The sequence below is a fragment of the Stomoxys calcitrans genome, chromosome 1 (assembly GCF_963082655.1).
Source record: "Stomoxys calcitrans chromosome 1, idStoCalc2.1, whole genome shotgun sequence".
In the NCBI taxonomy this organism is placed as follows: Eukaryota; Metazoa; Arthropoda; class Insecta; order Diptera; family Muscidae; genus Stomoxys; species Stomoxys calcitrans.
In genome coordinates, this window is record NC_081552.1 from 44,458,500 (window position 1) to 44,486,317 (window position 27,818).

At 35.4% G+C, this 27,818-nt stretch overlaps 2 protein-coding genes across 4 annotated transcripts; one reads left to right on the forward strand and one right to left on the reverse strand.

Moving 5' to 3' along the window:
• Nucleotides 1–7,784: 7,784 nt before the first annotated feature.
• On the reverse strand, nt 7,785–23,505 carry LOC106093526 (serine/threonine-protein kinase tricornered). Of its 3 annotated transcripts, none has more exons than XM_013260587.2 (5): nt 22,626–23,505; nt 15,162–15,371; nt 14,995–15,101; nt 14,447–14,931; nt 7,785–8,133 (listed from the first exon to the last, which is right to left on the reverse strand). In XM_013260587.2, the coding sequence occupies exons 1-5, from the start codon at nt 23,088–23,090 to the stop codon at nt 8,039–8,041; spliced, it is 1,362 nt and encodes a 453-aa protein (XP_013116041.1). In that variant the 5' UTR covers nt 23,091–23,505; the 3' UTR covers nt 7,785–8,038. The 3 variants fall into 3 exon arrangements, with proteins under 3 accessions (XP_013116041.1, XP_059216646.1, XP_013116042.1); XM_059360663.1 differs by having other exon boundaries at nt 14,447–15,101; nt 22,626–23,317; nt 23,453–23,471; XM_013260588.2 differs by lacking the exon at nt 7,785–8,133 and adding an exon at nt 13,598–13,969 and having other exon boundaries at nt 22,626–23,504.
• A 2,450-nt stretch (nt 23,506–25,955) lies between these two features.
• Nucleotides 25,956–27,534, forward strand: LOC106093524 (zinc finger protein 32). Its single transcript, XM_013260584.2, has 3 exons — nt 25,956–26,268; nt 26,327–26,467; nt 26,526–27,534. The coding sequence occupies exons 1-3, from the start codon at nt 26,009–26,011 to the stop codon at nt 27,484–27,486; spliced, it is 1,362 nt and encodes a 453-aa protein (XP_013116038.1). The 5' UTR covers nt 25,956–26,008; the 3' UTR covers nt 27,487–27,534.
• Nucleotides 27,535–27,818: the final 284 nt, after the last annotated feature.

Genomic DNA, 27,818 nt, shown 5'->3' on the forward strand with positions numbered 1-27,818 from the left:
TGGTGGGGGGTGAGGGAGACGGTGCGGCCGGGCAAGCGTGGATGCCACTTTGTTCTGTCACGGGAGAATAACTTATTACATGTTTCTTTCTCTTGCTTGTTAATACAACAAATTGTTTAAAAAATTATATTTTTTTTTGCCAAAAAAACGTAGGAAAAATGAACAACTAAAATCTTAAATAGTAACAAAGTAAATCTAAAGTCGAAGAAAGGGAGTATCGCATCACTTCTAATGAGTAATCAGGGTGAGACAAATATGGAAGGGGTGAAGAGAGGAAGTGATAGTGAATATGGGATGAGTAAGGGAAATATGGACATGGTTATAGAGTGAAACAAAGCTACATGCTTTGTGTATACGAGCGCAATTGGGGGAAATATGGGAGGCATGGAGATACAGTAGTGAGAGAGAGAGAGAGTGAGAGTGTTTCATATATGTATGTGTTTGTATTAAATCACAATTTTTGTTATAGGAAATCGTAATCATTTGAACTACCTTGTGTTTTTTCTTTGTTTGGTTTTTAATTTAAAAATACATATTTATTTAAATATATATAGTTAATAGATACCCATATTTGAAAAGTTACATCTTAAACGGCGTAAACGAGCAAAAAACAAAATATTTAATTTTGATTTGTTTTAATACTAATTTTTGTTTCATTTTAAGAATTGCAAAGAAACGTCGGCTATTATTTTTTATTATTTCTTTTAATATAACAAAAACATTTAAAATACCATGTGAATGATATCGTACCTAAGATTTAGTTTTCTTTTCAAACATTCTCATACATAATAATTCTGTTAATCGTATTTTAGTTAAAAAATGTGTAATGCATTTGGGATTGGGAATTTCCAAAATTAAAATAAAAAAAAATAAATTCACAATTTTCAAAAGTTCTTTAAAAAGCGAAACACCGACACTTTTAATAGCGAAAAACTGATAAAATATTTAAGAAAAAAAAAATTCAATAAAATTCTATTTTTCTACAGAAAAAATTTTGAAAATGATTAAGTCTTTAAAATTTAAAAGAAGGATTTTAAACAATGATACAATTTTTTATAGAACTTTATTTCGATAACGATTTCTATGGCTTAACATTTTTGCAGAATGCACTAATAAGGTGAGGTCATGCGAACGGCTGAGTACATTTTATTTACTTTTGTTTTAATTTTATAGTAAATCTAAATGTCAAATGGTTGATAACACAGCTGTGATTTTTTCGAAAATCTTAAAAAGATGTTCTATTTGATCCGATATTCACCATACAAGCAACAAAACAGTGTTATAATGATCAAAATACTAATATAAAAAACACATTTGAAGAAGATAAATTTTAAAACAAAATTTATTTCTAAAAACACTTTGACATTTCAATTTCAATTTACGCCATTTGCCATTCAAGGTAGTTTCGTTGAGGGTAGATTTTGTTTTTGTTTTTGTGTCCATGGCGAAACAATTAAAATCATATGGTGCAATCCATGACATAATTATCAGGTAGTGTACCGTTAACAGCCAACGGGTTTTGGCTGCGTGTGCGCGAACTGGCAACATACTCAAAATCATAGTTGCACCAATTACTGATTTTGACAGAGAGTGCACTCAATATTTTGTTGTGGGGCAACTGCCACTACCTGTAAATGAATATATCTTGGTGTAATCCGCCACTTTGCCACCAAGCTGATCGACAGTTTGCCAACACACAGAAAAAAGTAATATGCATACGTGTGCGTACATGAGCAGAGAATATGCGAGAAAGAAGATGACAACAAAGAGAATGCAAACAAAAATCTGACATCTTAATACCGTCTAACCTGGCCGGCTGTTAACAGCTTTTCGCTTGAGACCACCTTGTTAAATACGCCTTGAATTGTACTAAGAAATTTTTGTAGGAAAAAATTCGATAAAAAACTCAAAAATTCCTCTTTTTAGAAAAAAAAAAACAAAAAATTTCTACAAAAAACGGTCAAAATATCTTAGCAAAAAAAAAAAATTGAAAAGAAAAAAAGTATACATTATTCTTTAAAAAATAACAATACAAATTGAAAAAAAAATCTATAGCAAAAAAATGTTTTTTTTTTTCATTTTTAAATTTTTTGCCTGTTAGGGCGAAGATCATTATATTTCACAATTTTTGTTTGTTTCACTTTCGAGACGAGCTCACTGATCGGAGATTTTCTTTGCAAATGGAAAAGGAAAGCCAGAGATTGCAACACACCAATCACAATAGGACGCGTTTCGTCTTTGGTTAGAAGACTTGTCAACCATATTAGATGCGATGGTTTCAAAGGCCGTGATTGGTATGTTGTATTTGAATCGTTTTTATTGCAAAAACGCCTCTATGATACAAATACCACATTAACCACGCTCGACGCCCTGTCTATTGGCTGTACTTTTCCCAATGCATGTGCTTTCGTGTAACGACAGATTTTTTTCTGCGACAATTACACTACTTCCATGGTGCACATAATTCTGTGCATCTGTTGGAAGTTGTATTGATGGATTCGAACCCTAGACAACGGCCAACTCTCTCGCTCCTGCTCCGCGTGCCAAAGTTCGAATCGCGGCAGGGCTCTGCCGAATTTTTTTCATTTTTAAATTTTTTGACTGTTAGGGCGAAGATCATTACATTTCACAATTTTTGTTTGTTTCACTTTCGAGACGAGCTCAATAATCGGAGATTTCCTTTGCAAATGGAAATGGAAAGCCAGAGATTGCAACACACCAACCAATATAGTTGAAAAGTCTTCTTACCAAAGACGAAACGCGTCCCATAGTAATGATATTAAAAAAATTTCAAAAAAAATGTCGCTAATTTTCCAAATAATGCATAAAAATTTGTTTCAATTAACTTAAAATAAAACATAACTCGCATAAACCATGCGTGTTAATAGTTTCTATAGTAAAACATTTTCATAAATTTTTCTGTAGAAACAATTTATCTAAAATTTTCTATAGAATACAAACCATACAAATTTCTACAGGAAAAATAACGATATGTCATAAAAAAATTGGAATCGATTTTTTGTAAGCCAAATTTTCTACAGGAACAAAAATCGATACTATATTTAGAACAAAACAAAAAAATCTATAGATAAAAATTGAAAAACAAAAAAGAATATTTTTTCTTTATAAAATAGCGACAAAAAAAGAATTAAAAAATTTTATTTTTTTATAAAATAACCACAAAAATGTTTTTAAAAACATAGAATACTTAAAGACCCGATAAAAATTTCTGTAGTAAAAATCAATCAATTTTTTATAAAAAATTTGATAAAAATAACAAATCAATGGTATTCTGAAGCAAAAAAAAATCAAATAAAAATGTCTATAGAATTGTCTATTAAAAAAAATACCTTTTAGAAATAAATATCGACTCAATATGCTTTCGAAAATATTTCGATAGTTTTCTACAGAAACAATTTTCAATAAATTTTTTATTAAAAAAAAATTATAAGAATTACTAATGAAAAGCAATTATAATAAATCAATGGTATTCTATAGCAAAAAATCAAATAAAATGTTCAATAAAACTGTCCATAGTATTTTCTATAGAAAAATTTAGAAAATTTTAAGAAAAAAATTTTAACTTTAATTTGCTTTCGAAAAATATTTCGATAAAGTTTTCTACAGAAACAATTTTCGATAAATTTTTCCCTAGAATAAAATGATAAAATGTTCTTACAAAAGGTATCGATAAAAATTTCTTTAGAAAAAAATCGATAATTTTTTTTTTATAAAAAATTTATAAGGAAGATAGCTATAGGAAAGCAATGATATTCTTCAAAACAAAATCAAAAAACAAAATCAAAATTTTATACAAAAAAATTCGTTAAATATCTTACAATGCCATTACTACCAAATATTTGGTTACAATTTTCTTCAAAAATATAAAATACACGTTTTATGTTTCTATAGTACAACAATTTCAAAAATTTGTCCATAGAGAAACTTCAAAAATTTTTCTATAAAAGTAAAACGAATCGATATCTCATAAAACAAAATTGGAAACGATTTCCTCTAAAATATTTCATTAAAATTTTCCACAGAAATAATCATCAAGAATATTATCTTTTGAAAAAAATCGTTGCAAATTTCTATAGAAAATTTAAATAAAAAATTTGGAAAAAAATTCAATAGAAAAATTTTTTAAGATAAATTTGGCAAAAAATCCATTTGTTCTTTATAAAAGAAAAAAAAAATTATACAAATAAAAAATTAAAATTTTTAGAGAAAATAAATTTTATACAAATTTCGATTATATTTTCTATGGAAAAAAATTCGATACCATTTTTTATCGACCAATTATAGTAGCGTTTTCTACACAAACAAATTTCCATAAATTTTTCTTTAAAAAAAATGCAACTACAAATTGCTAATTTGCCCATGATAAGTACAGTAGCTTTGTCTAAAAATAAACCGATCTGAACCATATACGACACGGATGTTGAAAAGGCTAACATAAGTCACTGTGTCAAATTTCTGCGAAATCGCCTTTTATGGGGCCAAGACTTTAAATTGAGATATCGGCCCATATGGCAGCTATATCCAAATCTGAACCGATCTGGGCCAAATTGCAGAAGTATGTCGAGGGGCTTAACACGACTCATTGTCTCAAATTTCAGCGACATCGGACAATAAATGCGCCTTTTATGGCCCCAAAACCTAAAACCTAGAGATCGGTCTATATGGCAGCTATATCCAAATCTGGACCGATCTGTGCCATATTGCAAATGCATCTCAAGGGGCTTAACATAACTCACTGTCCCAAATTTCGGCGACATCGGACAATAAATGCGCCTTTTATGGGCCCAAAACTTTAAATCAAGAAATCGGTCTATATGGCAGCTATATCCAAATCTGATCCGATCTGGGCCAAATGGAAGATAGATGTCGAAGGGCCTAACATAACCCAATGTCCCAAATTTCGTCAAAATCGGATAATAAATGTGACTCTAAGACCCAAAATGGGTCTAAGACCCAAAATCGATCTGAGCCAAATTGGCGAAGGAAGTCGAAGGGCGTCAAACAAAAATTTTTCCCAAATTTCAGCCAAATCGGATAATAAATGTGGCTTTTATGGGCCTGACACCCTAAATCGGAAGATCGGTCTATATGGCAGCTATATCCAAATCTGATCCAATCTGGGCCAAATTGAAGAAGGATGTCAAAGGGCTCAACACAATTCACTGTCCAAAATTTCAGCTAAATCGGATAATAAATGTGGCTTTAATGGGCCCAAGACCCTAAATGGGCAGATCGGACTATATCGCAGCTATATCCAAATCTGGACCGATCTAGGCCAAATTGACGAAGGATGTCGAAGGGCCTAACACAACTCACTGTCTCAAATTTCAGCAAAATCGGATAATAAATGTGGCTTTTGTGGGAATAAGACCCTAAATCGGCGGATCGGTCTATATGGGGGCTATATCAAGATATAGTCCGATATAGCGCATCTTCGAACTTAACCTGCTTATGGACAAAAAATTAATCTGTGCAAAGTTTCAGCTCAATATCTCTATTTTGAAAGACTGTAGCGTGATTTCAACAGACAGACGGACGGACATGTCTAGATCGTCTTAGATTTTTACGCTGATCAAGAATATATATACTTTATAGGGTCGGAAATGGATATTTCGATGTGTTGCAAACGGAATGACAAAATGAATATACCCCCATCCTTCGGTGGTGGGTATAACAAGGCTGGGCCAAAAGTTATATATCCTCTATTAAGGATCGCATTTGTCAATTTCTTTACATGTGGCCTCTTTATTGGTATAAACTAAAAAAGGATAATGGGATTTTTATAAGAAGAATTACTTTCTGTTGGTGGTCAAGATGTCAAATCCAGATATTGTTATATACAGAGTCTACACTCGGCTAAGGAGCGATTTGGACCATATACCATATTGGAGATCATAGCAGAAGCCATCGTGGGAAAATTTAACCAAATCGTATATGAATTACGCCCTTTAGTGTCTCAAGAAGAAAAATCGGGGGATTAGTTTATATGGGAGCTATATCACTAATTCAATCTCAATAAGATTTTAAGACCGAAAAAAGAGAGCGCAAACAGTCGAACCAAATGAAAGGCACGTCGCATGTGGTGTAGGTCACTACCTATAGGCAAAACAACACTGGCAGCATCAACCGTTGGGCGATCGCCGTGCGAAGAACAAAAGAGTTTTGCAATAGATGTTTGTGTTTGCTGCTATTAGCAATGTTGGATAAGTTGGATTTGAATAAGGGAAGTAAGATGTGATTGGTTTTCTATTGGGCTTGTATAACAAGTTGCCTTAAAGAGCCCTGTTCAAATTCAGATGTGTGCTTTACAATCTACTCTAGTTGGGATGGTTGTAAAGCGCCATGATCCATTTGACACCGTCCGCTGATGATATTCCTTGGTCGAAATTGAAATTGCGATACGCATAGCCAGTCAAATGCTTCTAGCAACAACACACTTTTACAGACTTTAAAATTTTTTTGATATACTATTCTTTGAATAGAAAGCATTAAACAATGGTCTAAAGCCGAACAATATCCTGCAATGGAATCTCAACAAGGAACTTTATCAGGTTATACACCAATTCGGACTTTACTAATAATAATAACTATTATATGTCAGATGAGAATTCATCTTGCTAAATTTCAACAAAATTGGAAAAAAATTGCACACTCGTGAGACTCAAGAAGTATTTTCGAGAGATCATTTTACACGATTTATATCAGGCATTGGACCGATTCGAACCATACTTAGTATAACTATTTGAGGTCAAAGGAAAAGTCAAAATTTTAGCCAAAAAGAATTGTGCTCTCTAGAGTCTCGAGAAATATAGTCAATTTCAACCGACCCACATTAATAATAAGTATTTTTGCAAAATTCTAGGCGCCTAGCTTTACTCCTTAGAAAGTTAGCGTTCTTTCAATAAACGGACCGCCGCACATGGCTAGATCGATGTAAAATGTCATGACGATCGAAAATATACATACGAGTACCTTATGGGGACTTAGAAGAATATTTCGAGGTGTTCGAAACGGAATAATGATATTAGTATACCCCCATCCAATGGTGGAGGGCATAAAAAATAAAACTTGTATGGAAAAAATTCGATGCTATTTTTCTATAAAAACAAATTTGTTCAATCGGCAATAAATTTTTTATCGTTTAAATTTCTATTGAAAATCCAATTCAATATAATTTTCTATAAGCAAAATCTCCTATATTCTATATATGTAAAAAATTTCATAAAAATGTTCTTTTTTATTCTAAAAAAATTCTTTACATATGTGTCAATAGATTTTTGCATCGTTCAATTTCTTTTCATTATTTTTTAATTTTTCTTTTAAAAAATGTCGATAAAAGATTTCTAGGGAAAAAATCGATAAAATTTGCCATTTCATTTTAGAAAAAATCGTAACAATGTCCGTTAAAATCCGAAAGGAAAATAAATTAAAAAAAAATCATATTTTCTATAGGAAAAACTTGGAAATCCCTTATAGAAATATCGATACAAATTTCCATAGAAAATATCGATAAAAATTTCTATAGAAAAAATCGATCAAATTTCTAGAAAAAAATCAATAAAATTTCTAGAATTTCTAAAAAAAAAAATAGTATTTGACAAAATTTCGAATTGCTTTCTATTAAAATGATCAATGTTTACGTTTTTTTTTAATTACGATTGAAAATTGTTACAACTTCATGTTATATTTGAATAATAAGGGAATATTGAAAATTTTTAAGCAACATTTTTGTAAAATTAATGCAAAATTACCTTAGTCCAATGTTCTTGCCATTTTTGATATTTATTGGATTATTTTGCTTGAGTTTTGTATTTCCCAATTTTTATATTTTGTTTTCTCTTCATGATAACGAAAAGAATATAAACTTTTTTCCTGCATTGTGAAGTAGAGGGGGTGTAAAGTATAGATTGTGTAATTTTTGTTGTTGTTGTTGGTGTTGTAAATATTAAGTTAAACTTAAAAAGAAGTTTGTAAACAAAACACACGCGTTGTTTTAGAAACGAATGAAAGCTAAGCCTCAATCTAAATTTCGTACTTCGAAGCGTTTGAATGTGTAGTTGATAAAGACCCAATCTTTAGCAATTTCACTGCCTTGGGGCATTGGAGCTGAGGCTGCAAGAAATACAAAAAGAAATAAACTTATTATGGTTTTATATTTGAATAAAAATTTGTAATATTTTAAAAAGCTAAACTGTATGCATACTTTATTTTTTACTATTTACTAAATTAATTTTATGAACATTTATATTTCATAAATTGTATTATTGTTTTTTGTATATTCCCTTTTTTTGGAGAAGAAAAAATGTCACTGACACCTCTTCCAGAAGAAAAATTTATTTTTTTTTTTGTATTTGTATTCCCTTTTTTGGAGAAGAAAAAATGTCACAGCCCGCTGATGATATTTCTTGGTCGAAATCGAAATCGCTATACGGGATAACCAGTCAAATGCTTCTAGCAACAACACACTTTTGCTGACTTTTTAATCTTTTTTGCTATACTATTCTTTGAATAGAGAACATTAAACAATCTGGACAATATCCTGCAATGGAATCAACAGACTATTTTTCTGAAGAAAAAAACGTCACAGACAATTTTTTCAAAAGAAAAAAATAGACGCTTTTTCCGGAAGAACAAATGTCACAGATAATTTTTTCAGAAGAAAAGAATGTCACAGACTCTTTTTGCAGACAAAAAATTTCACAGGTAATTCTTTCAAAAGAAAATAATGTCACAGACATTTTCAAAAAAAAAAATGTTCTGGACACTTTTTCTGAAGAAAGAAATGTCGCAGACACTCTTTTTAGAAAAAATATGTCATAGAAACTTTTTCAGCAGGAAAAAATATGACAAGAAAAAATGTCACAAATAATTTTTTCAGAAGAAAAAAATGTTACAAGACGCTTTTTTCAAAATGAAAAAAATTCACAGGTACTTTTTTCAAAAGAAAAAAAATTCACAGATACTGTTTTCAGAAAAAAAAATCACAGACATTTTTTAGAAGAAAAAAATTACAGTTTTTGCAGTGTCACAGATACTTTTTCCAGAAGAAAATATATTACAGACACTTTTTTCTGAAGAAAAAAATGTCACAGACACATTTTTCAGAAAAAAATATATCACAAACTCTTTTTCAAAAGAAAAAATCGTCACAGACACTTTTTCAGAAGAAAAATTGTCACAGGCACTTCTTCAGAAGAAAAAATTGTCCAGACACTTTTTCAGAAGAGTCACTTTTTTAGAAAAAGAAAGTTTTAGACAATTTTCTCTGAAGAAAAAAGCTTCACATGCAATTTTTTCAGAAAAAAGTGTAACAGACATTTTCTTTAGAGGAAAAAAATGTTACAGAGCCATTTTTTTTCAGAAAAAAAAATATCACAAACACATTTTTTTTTTCAGAAGAAACAAATGTAACAGATACTTTTTCAGAGAAAAAATGTTATAGAAGGAAAAAAATGTCACAGACACTTTTTTAGGAAATACGTCACAGTACCTCTTTTCAGAAAAAAAATTCAGAAACTTTACTCAGAAGAAAAAAATGCCATACAATTTTTTAGAAGAAAAAAAGTTACAGGCACTTTCTTTAGAGGAAAAAAGTGTCACAGACATTATTTTCGGAAGAAAAATGTCACAAACACTTTTTAAGAAAAAAAATATGTCACCGACAATTTTCAAAAAAAAAGTCACAGTCACTTTTTGCAGGAAAAAATCACACAATTATTTCGGAAGAAAAAAATGTCACAGTCACTTTTTTCAGAAGGAAAACGTCACAGACACATTTTTCAGAAGAAAAAAAGCCACAGACACTTTTTCCCGACAAAATACGTCACAAAAAATTTTTACAGGAAAAATATGTCACGGACTATTTTTTCCTAAAAATTTTTCGAGAACAAATAAGACTTTTTCAGAAAAATATGTCACATACTCTTTTTTAACAAATTATATCACACTTTTTTCACAAAAGAAATTAACAGATAGTTATTTAGAAAAAGGTTGTGGACCCTTTTTCAAACAAATTTCAATGTTTTTCTGATATAAGGCCTATTTTTCTGATAATAAGACATGTTTTTAGAGAATGTAATCGACATTGGGCGCACAGGTAGCTGAGTTAGTAGCGTGCTTGGATTACCAGTGCAGGGGTCTGTCGCTACTGTGGTATCACAATGGACTTAAAATTGTCTAAGTGAGTCTGTAAAGGACTGCCACTCTTACCTAACCTAACCTATCTTTTGAAGTTGCCTATGATATTTTTTTTAAGTGCTAGTGATACATTTCCTGATCAGTGATACTTCTTCTGATAATAAGGTCGGAGAAATCAACTGAAAATCTGCAAAAAGTATGTGAATTTTTTTTCTCAAAAAAAGAGGATTTGTGATATATACTTCTTTTTGTTTTTTTTTTTTAAAAAAGTGCTTGCAAAAATTTTTTTTAACAAAAATTTCAGCATTTCTTTCAGAAAAATTTAGATATTTTTTTCTAAAAGTAGACAACAACAACATCCCCAGAATTTAATTTTTTTTAGGAAAAAGAGCACACGAATCTTCAGTTTTCGTAGATCTCTCTCAACTTATAGCACGTTTACATTGAAATTTTCAAGATCTAGATTTAACTAAATTCAAAAACAAATACTGTCCGTTTAAACTGCGTTTTTTGGGGATATTAGTGACATACACAAGCGTACATGCGTATACATGAATGTGCATATCACACACATCCATACACCTTTCTTGAAAACAGTTGCATATTTTGGTACTTTTATCGATTTTCAGCCATGAAATCGGGTTTATTTGCGATTAAAAAATAAATCCTGCAAAAATTGGATTTATTTTTGTATGGTAAAGCCTGCGAAAAAACACAGATGATTTAGCACTTAAATCCCGAAAAGGACATACATCCGGATTTAGTGGCCAATGTAAATGTACTCTTATTGGACGAAGATTTCATAGTTAGGCCTGCGTCCGAAAAGGTAATAAGACAATGGACCCTAAAGACTACCGGCTATCTGGGGTCCAATTGATACTAGTCTTTTTTTATAAGATTAGGATTTATTTAAAAATGCAGATTTTTAAGAATTTGAAAAAAGGTCTTTTTAAAAGAGGTATTTTTATTTTGGGCAGATTAAGCTCGAAGCTAGGCCATATCTTGATGTCAACCCATCTCAGATTAAATTTCTACAGTTCACAAAAGGCGTACCTTTTACCAGATTCGACTAACATTTGGTGCAAAGAGTTGTAAGGGAAAATTTTACATAGTTGCCATAAATACAGGTCCCCTGATTACATTTTTTTCTCTGTTAATGCTTATTATTATTGACCCTATATATATGTACCCTATATACTCCAAATCAGAAGTAATTTGGACATAGATGCCATGAAAATCAATCGTTTAGACTTCTTGAGTTCATTTGACACGTATTTTTGCCTTAATTTGCAAAAATTTGGTATATGGAATTTTATGTGACCCCTGAAATCCACTCCGAATCCGATCTAAATAGGACCATATATCTAACATTTTGACCCATCTCCTGCTTGATCACATGAATAACAAATTTTTATGATTTCGCAAAAAAAAAATTGTAAGATTGGGCTGCATTGGACCCCTCTATATCCGTAGTAAATATGGTCACAGTTGAAGATCAGATAGGGTGTATTTTTTACCCGGTTAAAATAAAAACTATAATGGTGGGTTCATGTCTAACTTCCGCCAAATTTAACTATGCGTGCTATTGTTAAAACAAATGTTTTGATTTTTGCCGATTTTTAAATTTGAAGTGCCGAAAATGCCGATTTTTTTCTTTACAGTGTTGATTTTCTTTCAAATTAATGTGGCAGCCCTTATCGAGAATCACAGGCACTCTGTATTTAAGCAAGAGACGGTGCCAAACGACCTCTCACTGAGACTCTCTACTCGATACTGTTGATTGCCTATGACTACAGTTCCAGGTACTCCGTATGGAGTATTCCACTATACACAACCTGTTGACGCACCCTGTAGCTCACGTGATAACGAAGAACACCACACAGAATGGAGCGCAAAGTTCCAGCCTGCGTGGTGTTCATAGTTATGGCGTGCAGTGTTTTAAAGCCAGCCGAGGTAGCGGAAAGTGAAGTGTGCAACGCCAGTGTGGTGTTTCATCGTCAACCGGAGTCCCCTTCTCATCAAAACGTCCAAACAAGGCAAAATACTTGGAAGTTAATTGGTAAGGCCATCCGGCTTTCAGATAACGTTGGCTAACTATCGATAATCGCAACATTCAATATTTTCAGTGAGTAGCTATTTTTTGCGATCTTAGTCTTAAGTCATTATTATAATATATTGGGTTGCCCAAAAAGTAATTGCGGATTTTTTAAAAGAAAGTAAATGCATTTTTAATAAAACTTAGAATGAATTTTAATCAAATATACTTTTTTTACACTTTTTTTCTAAAGCAAGCTGAAAGTAACAGTTGATAACTTACAGAAGAAAGAATGCAATTAGAGTCACAAGCTGTAAAAAATTTGTCAACGCCGACTATATGAAAAATCCGCAATTACTTTATTATATATATATATATTAAACACAAGGAGTAGTTCATTGTAATTTATTTAAATTGGCCACTGCGTGGTTTCAAGTTGCATTTTCTGAATAAAATGAAAAAAAAATTGTCCTCTCTATGGCCGCAATTATACAATAGGATATATTCAGTGTCGGATCGCTTATTTTTCATCAATTTTGCAAAACATTTGACTTTGTCGATAGTATTGATAGAAAAAATATCTATCGATTTTCAGATAAAAAATAAAATATCGATAGTGCCCTTATCGCCCACATTTACCGTGGCTTCAATCAGCCCAGGCCAGGCCAACTAATGATTAAACATTTCATTGTAAACCGTAATCGATATACGCCATTCATCGGTCATGCACGATCACGTGATTGGATTTGGATTCCACTCACGTGGAATCACGTGACACGACAACTCACCACAACGTGCTCACCTCTAGTGCTGACCAAGAAATTTTGATGACCACGTACAAAGCAATTGGCCAGTCTGTGGTAAGTTATGCACCGCCAGTGGGGTCTCGTCAGCTCGATGACACGCAGTGGAGTAATATTCAGATCTGTCAGAATGCCGCTCTTTGAATTGCGTCGGGCTTTCTCCTCAGTTCTCATGCGGACCACCTCCATCAGGAGACAAAGATCCTACCAATCCCATGGTTGCCGGTTGTACGCACCGGATTGACTCGATGGTGTTCTTCATCGCCAAGGGCTGCCGCCACAGTGTATTACACACTGCGACAACAACAACAACAGATCCTACCCGTGCGAAGACATAACTGTCATGCTGTCCAAGTAATACCTTCTGCGCTGCTATCGCAGAGACCATCCAAATCTTCATCTTGTGGATAGGTATCCTCCGCCCAGAAGCCTTAAGGTAGATCTACATGATCTAGAGCATGAGGTACAGCGCTACAAGAGAGAACTTCTAGATCAACCGGTATATCAAGCGGGCCTAGATAACATTCATGCAGATGCATGCTGCTTGTCCATATGTGGACATTACTTATCCTTAACATAACCTTAGTATAAATATAAATAATTTTCAATTTAAATTGGATTTTATTGCTTTGCCGTAAAAACACCGTTAATGGTTTACATAGAAAATGCTGCCAGAGTTTTTTCTCTTTTTTCACAAGTAAATATTTCTAATTTAGACATTTTAAGCCATTATACATAATCAAAAAGCCCTCGCTTGATTTGTTAACAAAAAATTGCAAGTCTTTAAGTTCCTGACCTTAAGGGGGGCTGGGCTTCAAAACAAAAACAGAATATTCCTTTAGTTGGAATCAACAAAACATAAGAACGTAAACTCGATCTCACACTTAATTTCGTACTTCGAAGCGTTTGAATGTGTAGTTGATAAAGACCCAGTCTTTAGCGTTTTCACTGCCCTGGGGCAAGGGTGCAGTGGCTGCAAAAAAAAGGAAAAAGAAACTATATTGATATGGCGCTTACTAAAGACAAACCGACGGTTATACATGGCAAACATTTAAACAAAAATTTTACTTTTCTTAGACTAACTACGAAATTTCAAAGTCTTATACCAAAGGAACTATGGAAACCATTCAACAAGACATTTAGGTCTCTTGGACTAACTACGAAATTTCCAAAGTTTTTTTCCAAAGGGGGAATAAATGTTGAACACACTGGTGCATGATATATGGCAAGAATACAAGCCACCCACTAAAAGTGTTCAACTTAAACAACCATAGAGGGAGTTAGTAAGCTAAGAGGTTATATAAAATGGCAAACATTTTGGAGACTTCTAAAAAGGCCTACCATCATTTATCAACCCTTAAACATTTTCTAACTCTTAATAAATTTTTTAACATAACTCTCAATATACTTCTATGATTACATTTAGTAATAAATCTAAAACCAGACTTACGTATTTCTAATGAAACATCAGGGAATTCATCGAAATTGGACGTGTCATCTATAGAGCGCACTTCAACAGGTATGGCGGCGGGGCGTTCACGTATATGCTCCCAATCAACACCACGGAAGAACGGCACAGACTTCAAATCCTCTAAACCTCGCTGGGAGCCTAGCCGACGATCGGCTTCACAGCAGAATTTTATAATGGTTTCCTTGGCTTCTTCTGATATGGGTATTTCAGGAGGGAATATTAGGGTTTCACGCCAATTCATCACTTTACGATACGTATCTTGGGGATTATCCGAACAAAAGGGGGGATAGCCCATTAGCATTTCATACATAATCACACCTAACGACCACCAATCACAGGCTGGTCCATAGCCAGTTTGTAAGAAGACCTCGGGAGCAATGTAATCAGGTGTGCCTACAGTTGAATAAGCCAAAGCTCTTCGATTGCGTTTCCATGATTCCGCACGACGCTTAGAGTCCATGGGACTGAAATAAACATAAAAAACTATATAAAAACCCGATAAAAGAAATTTTCCGTCAAACACATACCTTGCACATGTTCCTATAAAATCTGATGGCTTTGCTTGTGATAGATCCCTATAAAAATCAGTGCGATGTGATTTCTTTAAACCAGTACATAATCCAAAATCAGAGAGCTGAAAGAAAAAAATATCTTTTTAAAAGCCATCCTTTTAACTTTGAATTCTCTAACTTACCTTTAAATGACCACGGGCATCCAAAAGTAAATTATCTGGTTTTATATCTCTGTGTATGAAACCTAATTTATGTATTGAATCTATAGCCAATGCCGTTTCGACTATATAAAACTGTGTACATTCCTCTGAGAGAGTATCCTTTTTCATTAATAAAGTCATCATATCACCACCAGGCAAGAATTCCATAATTAAATAAAGATTTGATGGATCCTAGGAGTAAAAAGAATAAGAAAAAAAAATAGAAATTAACATTTTTGGAATATCTTCTTAAATATAAAAAAAAGTTTTGTTTGTTTTATATAGACCCAAAGACGGCTAAAGAATCCATTACACTATGGACAAACACCTAATTCGGCAATCCCATGGCAGCCGGTTATACGTACCGGATTGACCCGATGAAGTCCTTCATCGGCAAGGGCTGCCGCCTCAGTGTACAATAAACTGCTACAACTACAACAACATCAACCAAATTCATTAATCGATCGACCATTTTTGTGCTCTAAATCCAAAAAGTAACCCTTAAAGACCATGTAAAAAATTCCGTGCTGCTTACAAAATCCTTAATTCCTTGCCCATGTGCTGGTTCATGTCTGGTATTATGTCACACCTAAGTGCTGGAGTCTGAAAGCCGGCCCTTGATATCAAAATTGTACCAACCTCTCACTTGCAGCATTGAACCACGCTGGCCCTTGCACAAAATTTTATATTAGTGTAGGTCGGTTGGGATTGTAAATGGGCCAAATCGGTCCATGTTTTCATATAGCTGCCATAAAAACCAATCTTGGGTCTTGACTTCTTGAGCCTTTTTAGGGCGCAATTCTCGTCGGATTTGACTGAAATTTTGCACGTGATGTTTTGGAATCACTTCCAACAACTGCGCTAAGTTCCATTCACATCGGTCCATAACCTGGTATAGCTGCCATATAAACCAATCTTGGATCCTGACTTCTTGAGCCGCTGGAGGGCGCGATTCTCATCCGATTTGGCTGAAATTTTGCATAAGGTGTTTTGTTATGACTTCCAATAACTTCTCAATGTTTAGCATTCAATTCATTTATGGTTCGAATCAGTCTATAACTTGATATAGCTCCAATAGCATAAAGTTCTTATTCATTATTTTTTATTTGCCTAAAAAGAGATACCGCGCAAAGAACTCGACAAATGCAATCCATGGTGGAGGGTATATAAGACTCGGCCCGGCCGAACTTAGCACACTCTTACTTGTTACTTCCTCCCAGCGATAACCTAGTTTTCTAACCATCCGGATAACCATGGATGTAGACCACTTTGTCCTCTAACTTTGATCAATCCGTGTAACATGAACTTCCAGATGCCAATACCAGAGATCCGTCAATCCAAAACCGTGCCGTTGGCAACAGTCTCTTGCACTCGACTCAAATCTTGTGTCAGTTATACGATTTGAAACATCTTCCATGCTATCCAAGGCGGATTTAAAAAGGTGGTCACACGTGAACAGCTGTTAACTGTCGGCCAGATTTGACGACATTAAGATGTCAGAACTTTCTTATGTCTTCGCGCGAGACAAATATCCAGTCTCCTGATGGAGGTGGCCCACGTTAGAACTGAGGAGATATTCCGTTGCAGTTCAAAGAGCGGCATTCTGACAGATCTGAATATTATTCCACTGCGTGTCACATAGCTGATGAGACCACGCTGGCCAATTGTTTCTTTGTCAGCATCTCAAGTTGTTGTTTTTGTTGTAGCAGTGTATTGTACACTGAGGCGGCAACCCATGCCGATAAAGGACTGCATCGGGTCGATCCGGTATGTACAACCAGCTGCGATGGGATTGTGCACCCAAGTGTTGTCGGCAAATGACCTTGTATCTACTTTTGACCTTAGAGTAAATTGCTGTGGTATGTGGGGAGAATGTGCAAGAGCCGTCAAATGTGAAACCAAGTATTTTGGGAATCTTGTTGGTCGTAATCGTTACTCCATCGCCTATCACATTCAGCTCCTTACTCACCTTATGTGTATTTGTAGTAAACAATGCCCTGGCTGGAGTGACGTATTGGGGATGTCCGCAAATAGTTTGGCTGACCGTGTCGAATGCTTTTGATTGTTCCAGTGCCACGAGGACCGTCCTATCACAAGGCCTAGGCTAATTAAAGCCAATGCAAATGTGTGCGGTGATGGCATGAAAAGCATTTTTTGTGCAGTCTTCGAAATCCATGCTGATGCTCAGCGAATCGAAGTTTTCCAACAATGTTTGGGAGAAGTAGACCCTCAAGCGTTTTGGCTTCTGGTGAGAGAAGGGAGATCGGCCTGTACGACTCCCACTTGCTCGGGTCCTTTCCAGACTTCAGTAGCGGGATCACTCTGCCTATTTTCCACAAATCGGGTACAATAAGAGTGTTCGAAGACAGGTTGAGGACAGTTGTAAGGTGCTCGACTCCAGGAAGATCCAGATTATTCAGCATCAATGTAGATATTACGTTGTTGCCCAACGCTCTGGATGACTTGGCGCTACGGATGACACTCGTAACTGCGACCACGTAAATTTTGATGGCTGTTTTTCAGCTTGGAGACCGCGGATACAACGAATGGCTCTCCTCCTAGCCTTGTCACTCTCGGGATGCAGAATAAAATGACTGAGGTCCTGTCATCCCTTCTACCGGTGTTGGAGAGTGACTAAACAGTAGACTACAGCTTGCCTAAATCGGTGCCTTATTTACTTTGCTCCAAGTGTCCCAGCTACAAATTCCGCCTATGTTCGTTGACTATCCTGTTTATTTCCAGATTCAGCTCGCTGATTCTGGAGTTAGTGGAACGAATCCCATCACGCTGCCTGCGTCGAGAAATTTGGCCGCACTCGGGGTATTCTGGTTCCGGCTGGTATAAAGCGAGTGGCTGCTGCTTTAATGTCTTAGAGGGGGGTGTTAGTTTACTTAAGCGGATATTGGTGTACTCCCTGAAGCCAGCCGAATTTGTCTTCTTCTGACTGATAAACGTCGGGCGCTCAGAGGGTATGAAGTCTGGTGTTCGGTCGATAGGGAGGTGGACTGATCTCAAAGAAATTACAGCTTGCCAGGATACGTTACTCAGTGGATGCAATGGAAATGTCTGGCGAGCTGCTACACCTCCTCGTACTGCTAGTGGGGGCATCCTCATTCACCGTGCAAAACGTGGAGCCTTCAATCTGCTCTGCCAGCTATGCCCCGCTGGTCGTTACCTAAGGGAGAATGCCATGAAATGTGATGCGCATTAAAGTCCCCTAGAACCAGACGATTATGGGCAGATAGTAGCCCACTTATGTCGGGCTTGAAAGCCTGGCCCTTAATTCGGACACAGACACCAACCAGCTTTATGTACACGTTGTATAGCTCTATCTCGGCAGTACCGGACCTGACCACATAGTTTGACGACGAGGATGCAGAAGGCGACGATGACGACGCCTGCTGTCTATATTTGCACAGCACCTTACAAGAAATATTCAGTGTGATCTTGACAGAGCAAGATCGGAATTGTACCCACTCCTTGCTTTGGGTACACCTCATCGACACCGACCGAAGATGGAGGCGGTTTTGGCAATCCGAACCGAACCAGGGTCCGGGGTTCAGTTCGGTTTCCGGCGCGGACCTGAAGCGTTCAGAGAAGGCACTCCGGGATGTGCCTCTCCCATGACGAAAAAAAGGACGAACACGTACACTGAGGCAACAGACCGTGCCGATGAAAGATTCCATCGGGTCAATCAGGTGTGCACAACCGGCTGCCATGGGATAACATTTGTATAGCATGCGGGGAAGATGGTGAGACGTTGGAGCATTTACTATGTCATTGCCGGCTTTCGCGACTAACAGAAACCGGCACTTAATACCAGACATGAACTTAGGGGTGTAGCATGGATTTGTGATTTTGTGAATAGCACGCAATTTCTACCTTAGATTTTCTTTTCGATGTTACTTTTTAGTCCCATGGCCACAGTGGCATGGGGCGGATTAATATCCGCACCTTCTTCAGCACAGCATGCTGACTCATTGCGAATCTGATTAAAAATATTTCCAGTTTATAAAATTTTCGAAATTTTTTGTCAAAATTTTTTAGAATTTGAGTGGCTAATTTTCTTTCAAGGAAATTTTTATACAATTTTTTTTTGTTTAAAAAATCTCTAAAAAAATATTTTTCTTTAAAAAAAAATATATTGCATTTTGGCCTTTAGAGAAAATTTTATAAAATTTGTTTTTTTTTAACTTGTTTTTATAGCTTCTTTAGAAAAAATTGTAAAGAAACTTTGTTTTAGAAAACATTTGATAAAAAAAATTAAAAATAATTTTCAATTAATTTTTTAATTGATCCAATTAAAAACATGATTGAAATTTCCGAAATTTCCAATATGGTAGACTACTTAAACTCACCGTTACAAATTTCATCGAAATTGGATAAAAAAAGGTTTTTTTAAGGAACTCAATACTCTACACAAGTTGGGTTTGAGTGCAACCCAACCCCACAAAGAGTAAACTCAAATTCATATCCACTTTCGAGGAGCAGGCAAAAAAAAAGGACTATTTATGAGAGCAAAAGACGATGCTGCTTGTTCTTAAAATAAACCAATTGTATTTGTTTAACTTTAGCCACGCACATTATAATCAAATGGTTGGCTGAGTTGGTAGCGCATCTGACTAGCAAACGAGGAGAGCCATCTTCAAACCCCACTGGCGGCAAAAAGTAAACGTAGCACTTATATGGAAAAATAGTAAAAAATAAGTGTTTCAATAAAAACAATAACGTTTAGATGTAAAATAAAAAAACAGAAATTTTTTTCTAATTTAAGGTCAAATTAGATATTATCATATATAATTGGATCAATTTATATCAGGGATAGATTCGAGATCCAATAGTGGTTATATATAATTGGATCTAATTGTATCAAATTAGATTCAATCTGATACAATTAGATCCAATTATATATAACCATTTCTCCATTTTTACTCAGGTGTTTGGTAATTGAGAGCTTGTAAATTTCTACTGCAGGTTTTTTTCTCAGAAGAAATTTGCAGCATCTAACATCTGTTTTATGAAAACCTGCTGTTTAGTTCAAATAATAGCAAAAGAGTGTGAAGGCTATTCTTACTCTCCTGCAAATTTTTACTGGAAAGGTCTGCGAACAGACCTATTGCTTTTAAGAACTTACTGCCTAGACCACTAATTTTTTTCTTTTTGTCACTCGATCACGATCGTAATTGAAAAAAATTAATTGAATTAATATTTTTTTATTTTGAAAACATTTTTATTTTCAATTAAATTTTTAATTGAAAAAATGTTTGTTATTGTATCAGTGTGTTGTACCCCGAGGCGGCAGGCCTTGTCGGTAAGGGTTCCATCCGGTCAATCCGATAAGTACAACTGGCTGCCATGGGATTGAAAAAACTTCTTTCTGTGTACGCCTTAGTACCTATCAACCTGGGCAGTCTTTTAACGGTTTCATGTTATTGCTGTAGTAGTTACTTTTGCATGTGAGGAAGTGTGTGGTGCTTATTAGTTCGTTTTCGTGTGGTACGCCAACAACTCGCCTTGTCTGACTGCAACACTTCACCCGTTTTAACTGCTTGCCCACCACTGCACTTGTAGTTACTCTGTATTATCCACTAACTGCAACCTATAGACACGTTCAGTAAATCTCAGCTGAACTTTTTATGATAACGATGAACACCACACAGATCGAAGCTCAATGTTCCAAAATATGTGGTGCCAAAATTTATTCCATTCGGTTAGGTTTGATACGGTTTTATTTGCATTTGAAATTAATATAATCATTGTGGCTTTCGAATTCAGAGAATCAGTCTATTAGAAATTTTCAGGATCTCGTGTTATTAATGAGTCGATAGAGAAATCCATCTAGAATTTCACTAGTTCATCTAGAAATTCTCTTATAAATGTTTTTGGTCTGTGGTGCTCTTTTTACGCCTTATTGAACCTCTTCTGGAACCTCTCCAAGGAGCACTATTAGGTTTAGCCCTAGGACATACATTCTTAAGCAAGGCGTTCAAGAAGTTCGTGACACTCTTGACAATGCCTTAAACAACATCTATAACAATTTCCATCATCTTTTCAGATCTAAAATATGCTTCTTAAACGTTTGCCGAAACCCCAGTCTCTCTGTCCACGAAACACGTATCTATACCCACAAGGGTTTTGAACAACATCTGCCTGTTATCAGCAGGGCTTCTAAAACCGCCGAATTTGTTCCTTAGTGGAGGTGATTTATATGCAGAATCGGAATATGTTCAAGGTTTAGATTTTCTACCTTGCTTTTAAAGCCCCTTTAGACTTGTAAAGGGTTTTTATGACAGTTCGAGTTTGAACAAGAACTAAGTGTATGGCTACTGTTAGCAGCAGAGCCTCTAAACCGTCGAAGCTGATTTTTAATTGTGAAGATTTATCAACAGTATCGGACCGTGGTCAAGGTTTACACATTTATAGCTTTTATTCGCAATTTATTTTGTTGAGACATTTGAAACAGTCCAAAGTAGTAGTGGGACACCTACTTCTTTTCGATTCTCTTCAAATATGTACAAATTTTTCCGGAAATACAAATAAATGTTCAATAAAAAATCTAACATTTGCTTTCATGTGGAGTTCACAAGTTATCTTTTACATGTTTTCCTATCTCCTACGTTCTACGAGTATTTACATTTGTTATTTATTAAGTGATACAGTGTTATATATCAATAAGGAGCAGTGATACCATGACATCACATTGTGTAGGGAGGGATACCCAAAAATGTTGTGTAAAACCATATCATCCAGGCTTTTGTTTATGTTTTCATAAGCGTAACACAATTGCAGTTTGTCGTGGTTTTTCTTTCATATCTGTCTTCCATTTTCCCTATATGGCAGAAAGGCTAATTGAATCAGCGCGCAACTTCGTAGGCATTTTGTCAATTAATTATTCACGTTATCTTGATGTTGTCAAGCTCATAAGGCAATGTAACATCATGTAGTGGACGACTGCAAGCATGAAAGCCAGAGCAGATGATGGGCAAGTTCATCAGTACTCAGTCATCATCATAATCGACATCATCGAACAAAAGCTAGCATCATTGAGAGCAGAAACCGAAGAGATCATTTGTTTTTTTAAGCAGATTTCTTCTTCATAAGCGCACATATGAGCATTGAATGATGTATTTGTTCAAATCTGAACGAATAGTGTAAGTGCGTTTGGCGATTGTAAACACCGAAAAATAAAAAAAAAAAACTATTATATGTGTGTACATGAGTCATAGAGAAACGCCATAGGGTTTTGTTTTTATTTTGGCCAAAAAAAAATTATATGATCGTATTCAAATTGGCCAAAAGAAAATTAGCAGATAAACAGGCAATGCAGCAGCAAAGAGTAAAACATTATCTAAGCTATTCTCTCAGTGTTTATGGTTAAGCCCCTTTCGACCAATTTAAGTCGAAACATTTTCAAAATGATTCAAATAAAGTTAAGACTAAATTTACCTGAAAACTGTAGTACATTTTCACCACCCATTGGTGATCGGCTTCCACCAATACATCACGCTCAGCACGTACATGGGCCACTTGTTCCTTTTCCAACATATCAGCCTTACGCAAAACCTTCATGGCATACACATGGCCTGTGTCCTTCTTCTGCACCAAACGCACTTCACCAAATGCCCCGCGACCAATTACCTTCAATGCCTCAAAATCTTCAACGCCCAAACGCAAACGTTTCAGACGTAGAAACTCAGTCTCCTTTTGGGCATGTTGTAAACGTTTCTCCTGCCTCTGGGTATCCGTTAGGCTTTCGTCTTTTAGTTGGGCCTCGAGTTTGGCCAGGCGCTGTTTGCGTTCCCCATATTGTGTCACCAAATTACTGTAGTAATTCTCCAATGTTACCTTGGCCTTTGTGGCCTTGTCAAGTGTGTGGTCGCTAAAGCGTATGGATCCATCGCTATTGCTCATGGCTCTCTTTGTTGAATTTTTTTTAAGAAAAAACAAAAAACAATTGTTTTTAGCCTTCTTCAAATGTGCGTGTGGTGCGCCCGCTGCTGTTGATTTCCCTTGGATCAATCGAAGATAATTCCAGGGGGGCTTCTTTTGTTTTTGTGGGCGAATGAATTTGCGTCGCTCGCTCACACACACAGAATATTTTTTTTGTTGTTTCTAGACAGCGACGACTTCTTCGATTTCTATATGTAAAAAAATAAACCAAGAGCCGTCTTCACTTTTTTTAAACGAAACTTCTTACTTGTTTGCAATTTTTAAACACTATATTGTATTAAGAAATTCATGGCTGTCTCTTTTTATTCCATTTATTTGCAAACCGTGTAAACTGTCTTAAAATCTTATTTTTCACATACGACCATAGGCTAAGGAACTAAAAGTCGATTTTCGACTAATCGATTATTAGACTTTTTAAGAGTATAAAAAAAAATCGATTATAAAAACGAGTCATCGACTTAGCGAATTTCAAACATGTGTGTGATAACACAGACTCTGCATATACTAGATAACCCATTATTCTCAATGAAGAATGGAAAGAAATCAGTTCAACAAGTTGAGGGCATTTATTTTTTTCTATTCCGACATTTAAGAACGAAATCGTTACGATTTCTGTACGGCGTGTCGGAGGGATGTTTTGTTTGGTTCCTTTTTATTTTTGCAAAGCAACATTTTGTTACCACGTGTGTGGAATGAACACAGGTGGTCAAAGTGGATTTAAAAAGGTGGTCCTACACGAACAGCTGAAAACAGCCGGTCAGTTTAACGGCATTAAGATGTCAATTCTATGTTTACAATCACAGCAAACAGCCCCGTTTTTTGGACGTTGTCTTTGTTTGTGTTTTTCTTTCTCTCATCCCAGTGAACCTAATTTCGGATGTCAGACATTTCTGCACGAATTCTGAACTCTTCCGAAAGGATATTATCGAAATCGTTCCAAATTCCGTTTGGATTTCTGATGGATTTTTTTGCGACATTTCTGAAAGGATAGGAGTTTTTTTGAATTTTTCATCCGACAGTGCGAAGTGATTTTTAGAGTGCTTGTCTGTAAGAATTTTTTTTTCGATAGTTCTGAAAGAATTCTGAACGATATTTGATCTCTTGTCGTACATTTTTTAAAATTATTTCCTCCGACGCACCGTAAAGAATTCTGAACGATTTCTGGAAAGTTTTTCTGTAGGAATTTTTGTTCCGACAGTTTTAAAAGAATTGTGAACGATGCCTGAACGTCCTGTCGTATGGTGTTATTTTTTCATTTTTCTTCCAACAGTTCGGTAGGAATTTTGAACTATAGGTTGGTACTATATTCGGGTTTCGCGGTGAAATTCCATATAAAAAATAGGCGGAAAATACTATTGAAAATTGTTTATTTCGCTATAACTTGTTTTTTCATCTAGTGAAAATTTACATTTCACGACGCCCAAGAAGAACACAATCACAGTTGCTGCGCAACAAGCCGTTTTCTTATGTAAAATAAACCCGATCGCCAAAATTCTTATTGTAACTAAATGTTTGTTAGTATTAGTTATCTTGCTCACATGTACTTACTCGGGGTGCAAAAAAAATATTGTTTGTGGATACATAAATAAGAAACTATTAGTATATAAATATAAAAATATAATATAAGCGTTTACCTTAATAATGGCTCAACTCCCGAGACATCGTATATGTGTGTATTGAAGTATTTTTTCGTGTGACAGATATAATGTTTATTCACATATCTTCTGAGAACTTGTCTCTCAAAAATTTCCAATTCCTTGGCCACTATCGGGGAAATAGTGAACCAAATCGAAATCTATAGGTTAGTTCTGGACCGGTACAATTAAGAGGTAGCGTCATTAGCATAACTACAAAAATCTACCCCTAACAAAACTATCTTGATTGGCGAAAACCGTAAATGCAAATTTTGGAAGTAAACGTTGTTTTACAATTTATCTTGTTCAAATGAGTTTTAAAGATGTATTGTCATGTCATGTCATGATTATAACACTGTTTTCATGCTTATGTTTGGAATACCGAATCAAATAAGACATTTAGATTTATTGCAAAATCAAAACAAAAATTAAAAAATTGAACTTAGCTGTTCGCATGACCTCACCTTATAAGTGCGTCCTGAAATAAACCATAGGTTTTAAAAAATTGTTTCACGCCAACTGTTGTTAACAGCCGACCAGGTTTGACGGTATTTATATGTCAGATTTTTGTTTGCATTCTCTTTATTGTTATCAAGATATATTCATTTACAGGTAGTGGAAGTTGCCCAACAAAAAAATATTGAGTACCATCTGTCAAAATCAGTGATTAATGCAACTATGATTTTGTGTATGTTTCTAGTTCGCACCATTTTTCGTAGTTTGTGTTTGGGATGGTTCTCAATATAATACCCACACACAACCAAAACTCGTTGATAGACAGTGCACTTCGCGAGAAAAAATTGCACACACCTGTTTACGGTGCACTACCTGGTATTTATGTCATGTATTTATGCCACAAATCATACGGGGCAATCCGCCATCTTGTCATTAAGCTGATCGACGTTTTGGCAACACAGGTAAAGAAATTTGTGCGCTTGTGTGGATACGTGTGCATACATGAGCAGAGAATATGCGAGAAAGAAGATAACAAGAAAGAGAATCGAAACAAAAATCTGACATCTTAATACTGTCAAACATGGCCGGCTGTTAACAGCTGCTCGCGTGAGACCACCTTATTAAATACGCCTTGCGAACGGTCCATATGTATTTCACAAAAGTAAAAAATATATGATAATGGCAACTCTTACTGAACAGCTGATTTTTGTTAATATACGTGTAGACTCAGAAAAAAAATTAGTTTATATGGTACTGCTTTTGGGAAGTGCTAAAAAATAACTGGGAAAAATGGATTACAATTTACATAAAATCTGTCGAATATGTCTTAAAGAGGGTGCCTTGACCTCCATCTATAGTACAGAATTCAGTATGATGCCATCGAGTATGATGATGATGTGTGCCAAAATACATGTTTACAAAAAGGATGGATTACCCGAAGTTATCTGCAACAATTGCATATACAGACTGGGGGTGGCATTTACCTTTAAACAGGAGTGCGAAAATTCGGATATACGACTGAGACAGTATTTAGGACTTGCAGGTTATGGGTGAGATCGTCTAAAACTCATTGCATGTCTCTCAGACTAACTTCCATAATAATTGCAGTATATGTGATGCTGAAACAAATACTGATAACAATTGGTTGCCATTGCGTAGTGCTACTAAAGTTCATAATTATACAACTGGAAACTCCACAGCCTCAGAAGATGATGAAGATGAAGAAACTAGACGGAACAAAAAGAAAAGGTTAGTCGTTTAATAGAAACGAAACTTTGTTTTGTTCATTGCCTTTTCTTTCGCACAGCAAACGTCGATCTCGTTATCAACGAAAACCTCCAGAAGAGCACAAGAAACGTGGTCCCAAGCCTTTGCCAAAACTTCCACAGACTTGTTATGAATGCAACAAAACCTTTAAATGCGCTGCACAGCTTCAGACGCATATACGCACACATACTGGAGAAAAACCCTTCGAATGTAGATTTTGTCCCCGTCGCTTCACCCAAAAATATAATCTCTTAATACATGAACGTGTGCACACTGGCGATAAACCATTGCAATGTGAAATATGCTCCAAACAATTTTCAGCATTGGGAAATTTTCAATCTCATCTCAAGATTCACAGTGGCATACGGGACCAGCATTGTCCGGTGTGCCAAAAATCATTTTACACAGCGGGAGATCTTTCCAAACACATGATTACCCATACAGGTATAAAAAATCACCATTGTGATATATGTGGAAAATCCTTTAGCCGTCATCGTGATATGCAAGCACATAAAAGAAAACTTCACCAACTGCCCAATCTCGCAGAGCGTAGTGATGATGAGGATGATGAAATAGTTGATACAACAGTGGTCAATGATTCTTTCAAATGTCCCGATTGCGATAAGGAATTTGATTCGGCTGGTAGTTTAAGTGTACATTTTCGTACACATGGAACAAATAATTTATTAAATCTACCACTAATGGGTCATACACAACCCTTACCAACATTGGGACCACCACCACCGCCTAGTCATCCTCATCATCATTATCATCATCATACGCCTGGAACAACTTTGGGACCACATCATCATGATAGTTTACATGCGCATCACATAGGTTTAAATGCAAATCCAGCCGGGGGCATGTCCATGGCGACTCATATCATGGGACCACCGCCGCATCCAACACATACAGGGCCACCGCCGCATACATTGTCGACAGCTGGACCACAGGCACTGACCACAATGATGCACACGGCGCAAAGGTTGCATCCGTATTGAGGGAAATTTAAATATATGTAGTTTGAATAAATCTAGAGATATATTTGATTTCTTGAGTGTTTTGTAAAGTTAGGATGGTGCTTTTTTGTATTCATAAGATGTTTAATCGAGAATCGCAAAGTTTATACCAGGAACTCAACAATAGACACCTATGAAACACATTTTATGGAATCTTATGTGTTGTACACTGAGGGGGCAGCCCTTGCCAATGAAGAACTTCATCAGGTCAATCCAGTACGTATAACCCGCTGCCAGGGGATTGCTTGTCTTTTGTTTCGCATGCCGCTTAAAAATTAAGTTATAACTTAATTTTTAAGTTACAACTTTAAATA

What these genes read in the sequence shown, in the direction of transcription:
- LOC106093524 (XM_013260584.2), top strand. Translation starts at nt 26,009, where the DNA reads ATGGATTACAATTTACATAAAATCTGTCGAATATGTCTTAAAGAGGGT. An exon ending in TTAGGACTTGCAGGTTATGG is followed by an intron (nt 26,269 to 26,326) that starts GTGAGATCGTCT and finishes TAATAATTGCAG; the next exon opens with TATATGTGATGCTGAAACAA. An exon ending in AGACGGAACAAAAAGAAAAG is followed by an intron (nt 26,468 to 26,525) that starts GTTAGTCGTTTA and finishes TCTTTCGCACAG; the next exon opens with CAAACGTCGATCTCGTTATC.
- LOC106093526 (XM_059360663.1), bottom strand. Translation starts at nt 23,090, where the DNA reads ATGAGCAATAGCGATGGATCCATACGCTTTAGCGACCACACACTTGAC. An exon ending in AAATGTACTACAGTTTTCAG is followed by an intron (nt 15,372 to 22,625) that starts GTAAATTTAGTC and finishes TTTTACTCCTAG; the next exon opens with GATCCATCAAATCTTTATTT. An exon ending in ATGCCCGTGGTCATTTAAAG is followed by an intron (nt 15,102 to 15,161) that starts GTAAGTTAGAGA and finishes TTTTTCTTTCAG; the next exon opens with CTCTCTGATTTTGGATTATG.